Source organism: Bidens hawaiensis, unplaced genomic scaffold, assembly GCF_021521415.1.
Source record: "Bidens hawaiensis isolate Kalapana, Puna unplaced genomic scaffold, B.hawaiensis_p1.1 tig00007499_1, whole genome shotgun sequence".
In the NCBI taxonomy this organism is placed as follows: domain Eukaryota; kingdom Viridiplantae; phylum Streptophyta; class Magnoliopsida; order Asterales; family Asteraceae; genus Bidens; species Bidens hawaiensis.
The window spans coordinates 50,249-57,305 of NW_027491525.1; the positions used below are offsets into that span (position 1 = coordinate 50,249).

At 32.1% G+C, this 7,057-nt stretch overlaps 1 protein-coding gene across 1 annotated transcript; it reads right to left on the bottom strand.

Moving 5' to 3' along the window:
• Nucleotides 1-322: 322 nt before the first annotated feature.
• LOC143635415 (calcineurin B-like protein 9) lies at nt 323-4,931 on the bottom strand. Its single transcript, XM_077103259.1, has 9 exons — nt 4,783-4,931; nt 3,162-3,300; nt 2,964-3,046; nt 2,795-2,854; nt 1,511-1,619; nt 1,364-1,416; nt 1,155-1,235; nt 766-878; nt 323-602 (listed from the first exon to the last, which is right to left on the bottom strand). The coding sequence occupies exons 2-9, from the start codon at nt 3,238-3,240 to the stop codon at nt 539-541; spliced, it is 642 nt and encodes a 213-aa protein (XP_076959374.1). The 5' UTR covers nt 3,241-3,300; nt 4,783-4,931; the 3' UTR covers nt 323-538.
• Between the last annotated feature and the right edge of the window lie 2,126 nt (nt 4,932-7,057).

Consider the following 7,057-nt stretch of genomic DNA (forward strand, 5'->3'; position numbering starts at 1 on the left):
TACCACCAAAATTACATCAATGAAAGTAAGTACACAATTCCAAGGTTATCCATGAAAACCAGACATGTAATACTCATGTATCATAATAAAAAACTGTATTCAAGAGAAAAACAAATACGAGTTATATATCATGGTTAAAGCTCCACATAAAATTGGTACTTGTAAAAGTTATTCATAAAAAATATACAATTCTCCATAGACTTATCATAAAATTATACTTTTAACATGATATACATGATCCAACTCCATTTACATAAAACTGTTTCTTCAATCAATCATGACATAACATCTAAACCGATCGAAATCATATCAAACCAACATATTCTAAAACATCGATCATGATTTGTCAATAATAATAAAAAGAAAAAAATATATCATAATGCTCATCATAAATCCTAATGTTGTTGCACCTCATGAAAGCCAAACCAAAACTGGGCTTAACATAAGAAGACAACCAATTCTATTCAATCTTAAAACACATCAACCGGTTAAAAAAACATGACCAATCAACAAAACACTATTTCACAGTCCATTCTCATCATGTAGCAATCTCTTCAACTTCGGAATTGAACACAAAACTTGGGAAAGTTGTCGTAATATCCCTGCATTTTGCATCATCTCATTAGTAACACATTCTTCGTTAATATATAAACACATGGAGGTATTGCTATATAAGACGGTTATATACCCGCATAACTGTTTTGTCTCTCTTTCTCTCCTACTAAATCTAGTCAACAATCATGATACTATTCGATATAATATTACCTTAGATATGGAAGAGTCATTATCTTGAGCAAGGAAGGGTTTTGGGTGACAAAATTGTGCCACTCTGATTTGTCTATCTTCCCGTCTTGGTCTACATCCGCTTCTGAAAACGTCTGTTCAAACAAAAACGGAATTTCAAATCATGTTTCTGTAATAAAGTTAGTTGTTCAAATCTAGTTATGTATGATAAATACTAGGCGTCTAACAATTGTACTTGATGACTTGATGTGCTTATATAAACTTATTATAGGTTCGCTTTCTAGCAAAATAATAACATTTCCAAAAATATATGTCCTTGACGAGTAATAATTATCACTCGCTTAAATAGCATTCAATAAGTGGCAAAAAGAATATTGTGTGAATCTCACAAAAAGCAAAAGTAAGATTACCTTATCAAGTATTACTTCAATGGTTTCATCGGCTAACTTCAGCTCAGACTCGCATAAAAGTGCGATTAACATTTGCTTAACCTGCAAAATGTATACATAATGAAGATGTTATGAGGAATAACAATAAATAATACACAGTATTTACATAGTTCCTATGATTTTTAGTTAATTTTTCGTTGAAAAATGGAAGTAACTTCTGATAAACATACCTCGTGACGCTCTATGAATCCAGTTCCATCCATATCATAAAGCTTGAAACAAACTGAAACACGACATGAAATTATATTATAAACAATAATAAGATCATATTCACGGGCACTTATGTAATTTCAGTATGACTACCGTGTTGAACTTACAGCAAATTTTGTCTTCTTGAGGGGCATTAGGATGGAAAACATTAAGTGCTCTAACAAAGTCACCGAAATCAATAACCCCCTTATGCTTTACATCGAAAAGATCAAATATCTGCACATGGAAGTTTTGAAACTTTAGGAAATGCACAACATGAAAGCACTGTTCTTTTCAATCAGATTATATATTAGATCCTAATCCAAGTTGGTGCTCTTATATTTTAAAAAGAAAAAAAAGTGAACTCTATAAACACAACATATGTGGAATCTCATAGGGTGCATTTATTCGTTTTCACCTATAGCACCTAAACTTAGATGCTCCTTTACAAGAAAGCATAAAATTTGTTTCTCGAACTTAATTTTTTATAAACGATTATATACAAAAAGGAAACGTAAGGCATTTAGTTGTTATGATTATGCACTTGAAAAAGAATATTTCAAAAAGGTAAGGTATTTTAGTTTATCATGACTACGTACCAGAAAAAAGATTAGCTTGGAAAATTAACGTTTGTTAGTTATTAATCATTTTCATTATTTGTATGTGATTTCTATGGTGGGAAGAAATGATGTGGTTATAGGTCATCAGACATGTGCACTTGATGAGAAAAGAGTTGGAGACGAAACTCATAAAGTGAAGAATATATGGTATAAGTATAACTAATTAATGAGCTGAAAATTAAGTACTTAAATTAATTTGAACCAAATTTATAAATGAAAATCAGAAACTGAATCTGTCTGAATTCATACCCACAATAAGTATCTAACTTAAATAATAGTTGTAGCGGTATCCAAATATATCCAATAATATAATATTTTGGCATAAAGTAGCTTAAAAGTAATATTAATGACAAAGCTAAAAGCATAAACATGCATATTCAATCATTGAAAGTGCGTTTTTGGTAATCAAACAAAAAGTATCGGTCTTCCTTAATTGTGCTCTCTACGACTAAAAAAATACATTATTTATAATTCTATCAAGATAGTAGACAACATAAAATGCATATATCGCCATATCAGGAAAATAGTTTTGAATGATGAAATGTGGTTACACATTCAAGTAGAAATCTTAACAAGTAAAACGTTTGATATTTTATCTGTAAATTCACCAAAAAGCTTTCACTCTGTTAAAGGGACTCTTACCTAATTACTGTTATGAGGAGGTTATTACGTACTTACGTAACGAAAAACAAGTAAATAAGTGCTCCAAAGATGTGATAACAGACAAGTATTAATGAAAAATAGAAAGTTATCAGATTACATGACAGAAAATGAAAGAGGGGAGCAACATACCCTGTTCGCAAAAAGATTCTCTTTCTTTCTGTTTTTGAACAAAGCTAGTTGGAATTCTTCCTGTTAAAGGTAAAGACATTAAAAGAATAGTATTGTCACCTAACATATTGACCACATAATTTGTTTTACAAATAGAGAGAAACAAAATAATAACGAGCACACGGAGTACCTTATTAATTAATCCATCATCGATTACAGAACTGCTTATGCTCTTAAATAGCTCAAATAGAGCTTCAACTTCACTAACACTAACTGAGATACAAAAGACAATTACGAAAACATTAGCAAAATTTATTTCCATAGACCATAGGTGGATAGAATTATGCAACAATAAAAGCATGATAAATGAAAAGGATAATCATCTTACAGGCTGTTTGAGAAGCAAGAACAATCGGATTCTCGTGCCCAGGAACCGGTTTTCTTACAGTAGAATTAAAGCAGCCCATTTAGAGACAATCACAAAGGGCATTACAGGACCAGAATCGTCAAAACCATCACAAACTTAGCTGCCACAATTGTAAACACAAACCAGTCGGTTAATCAATATATATATATATATAAAAACAGATTAAACTACCAATTTCACACTTTCACCCCTTAATTAACATAATGGGAGCTAAAATAGAAGTATATCAAAGTTACATATGTAGAAGATATGTGAAGCTCGGGCTCGAACTCATTTACTTAATGAGCCATTGAGCCTCAATAAAAGTTAGAGCTCGGGCTTAGTTTCTTTAAGCGTGGCGTGATTCGGGCTTTTAACAAGCCGACATTGAATAGCTCACAAGCGGCTTGGCCGTTTACATCTCTAATTCCATGGAATCATGTCAAAAAGATCAAACTGAAAAACTAACATGTTAACCATGTTGTTAGTCTTAAATTTTAATTACATATCATACACCTCCAATCTATCCATGAGCTTCTAGAACTAAACAATCTACACTAATTTAGATATATACACATAGGCTAATTAGGCTAGTAGTTAGCATTCTTTCCATATTTTTCCATACATAAACCCTACATATGATCAGCACTTTGTAACCTCATTATACAAACTATAATCCTTCGAATTCCAACAGTTAGCTTACTTTTACACAACAATCAAATCAAATCCCTAGTTCTAAGAAGTAAGAAACCCTAACAGCTTTGCAAATCAACATCTGAGCACAAAATTACACACACACAATTCAATGTAACAGACCATCAGTAACAATAATCGAATGCAAATCCTGCTATAAACAATCAATTTTGCTCTGTGGAAGATCAAATTCACTTCGAAATCAAGTAATCACGACAATTCACCAACTACACACGAGAATCAACTATATACTGGTTCTAAAACTAAACAGCCTACACCAATTTAAGTAAAACCATATGCTAATTGCCTAATTGCATGATCAGCATTTTGTAACCTCATTATACAAACTATATAATCATCCAAAATCCAACAGTTGACTTCCTTTTACACAATAAGCAAAACAAAACCCTAGATCTTCACAAATAAACATCTGAGCACCAAATTACACCAAAACACAAATAATTCAAAGTAACAGATCAAATTCACTTCCAAATCGAACACAAACCCTGCTATAAACAATCAATTTCACTTCCAGATCAAGTAATCACAACAAATCAATGGCTAAACATAACAATCATCTGCATACAGCTTTCAGTTTCAATTACACAAACAATTCACAGTAACAGATCAAATTGACTTCCGAATCGAACACAAATCCTGCTATAAACAATCAATTTCACTCCCGAATCAACTAATCACAATAATTCACCAACTAACCATCAAAATCAACTCTATACTACCTTCAATTACACAAACAATTCAAAGTAACAGGAAAACAAATCCTGTTATAAACAATCAATTTCAGTTCCGAATCACTTAATCACAGCAATATCATAGCTAAACATCAAAATAAACTCTGTACTGCTTCGAGTTTTCAATTAAACTTAATAATAATCAACAGAATGCATACCGAGTGATTGTACAGATGCGGTGAGATGTGAATAAGTGAATTAAGGTTTCGATTGAGAAATTAGGGCACCGATGTTACGAGACCACACAATGAGAGAAGAATTGAGAGATTGATGAGATGACTTGAAGGTAACACACGGTTTGTATTTATATGGATGGATAAAGGGGGTTATTATTATTTATTTATTGTTTTTACTCAGACTCACACTAACTTCAGAGTTTGACTTGGACGTTCACTAAGTTACCATACCGTCGGCCGTCAACGAAAAACAAAATTATGTAGCGTAACACACAGTGAGACGAAAACTCAGGTGGACCTCAGGATTTGAATTGACAACTTCGCAAAGCTTAACTCAAATTCTTCATTGTCAATATTTATCTATAGTGACACATATGAAAATAGAACTTGTGTATGGAGTATTATTATTATTATTAACGCAGCGGTCACGGAAGAAGCACGTGATGTTGAAAAACGGTAGTGATGAGTCTTGGAATGGAATATACCTTGGATCACATTTGACGTAAAAGTCCATGCTTTGAAATTTGAGTTATTATTAAACAGACTTATCTTTTTGTTTTATTTTTTTCAAATGGTCTTCTAGAAATAGATTCAAAGTGTTAAAATAAAAAAATAATAAAAGAATAGTTTTATACAAGTAATTTTCGTGTGCTGACTTTGTTGGATTCTAGTCGAGCGGGTAAACTAGACTAGTTTTGGCCATACAGGCGACTAAACTAGTCTGGTCAGTTTGATTTGAAGTTATTAAAAACTATAGTTAATGGTTTATCACAAAATTTTATGCTATAAACGCAATATTAATTCGTAAACATTTGAAGCATGTGCCCTTTTATTTGTTGGAAATGCCATGTTGGATTGATAATAATAATAATAATAATAATAATAATAATAATAATAATAATAAACGAGAATTGTGATCATAACACACTTTAAAGCGGTAATTTGACCTAGAGATTGGCTAGGTTTGCATGATATTTATGTTCGTATAATTGGAGTCTGGTCGAGTTTTATGACAAAATAATCAGAGCAAACCATAGATAATTTGTCATTTGTTAGTATAGATAAGAAAACGAAAGAACAAGTTACTACGTTAGGTTGGTTTTTGGTGGTTTTAAGTGAATTTTTATTGTTTATCTAAATAAGAAAACGGTAAAGTGCGGTTTGCGAGGAAACAATTGCCACCTTCGATTCACGCCTGTCATTTAGGTTTTAAGACACTACCTTCTCAAACATGTTAAGCCCGATATGAAATCCATTCGGTGTTCTATAAATTTCATTTGTATAAATTGATTGGTAACACTAAGATCACGAACAATGTCTTCAATATTCTATGTGCGTCCATGGTTTAACACCCCCTCCCACCAGGCCACCACCAACACATTGTTCAATACTTGGTCCACAACCTAATATGTATAAATAGGACAACATTTTTGTATTAAAAGCTGATAATTAAATACACTAAATGGGTGGTTGGTTCACTCAATCCAATGGAGTTGGAATTTGAAATCATTTATAACTTGTGTTATCAAATGTTGTTGAAACTAGAATGATAACATGTTTGTTTAGGATTGAATGGATATGGAGTTACAAAGAATTTAAAAAAAAAAACAAAACCTATACTTGTAATGGAATTTAACTAAATGAATGGGGTGTTTGGGATTTCTTATTTTGCATCCTTATAATTTTTCATTAAGTTAATAAGTTACAAAAGTGTGACTTATGGAACTTTTCCTCTCACAATATAAGCAATCTCAAACATCTTATTACTTTTTCAAAAGTTTATAAGTTAAAGTTGGAGAAAATAAGCAATCCCAAACACCCCCGAAATAGATTAACGGAACATCCAACTATCATTATGTCATTGCATCTGCCACCACGCCATCATCTCCCCCACTTGTGTTTATGTGGTTATGTTGAGGCCGCTAGGTAGCAACATGGACTAACAGGTGGTGGAGGTGACAGGGGATTGGTAAACAGAAGTTGCGACAACAATAAATAGATGGTGGTAGGGGGGTGTATGGTTCGGTTTGGTTAATGGCAAAAACCGAAATCGTAACCGAACACTTCAACTATTAGAAAGCAATAACTGTTGGTTCCGGTTAATCAGTTATTTAGCAATTAATTCGGTTCTGTTTGTTTAATTAACTGCTAAGCCCAAACTTTTAACACTTACCAAGTTTTTGTTGACTTTTGTTCAAAATTTTACTAAAATCAAATGTTAAACAATAGAAACAATTAGTTAATACATACTAGTTCC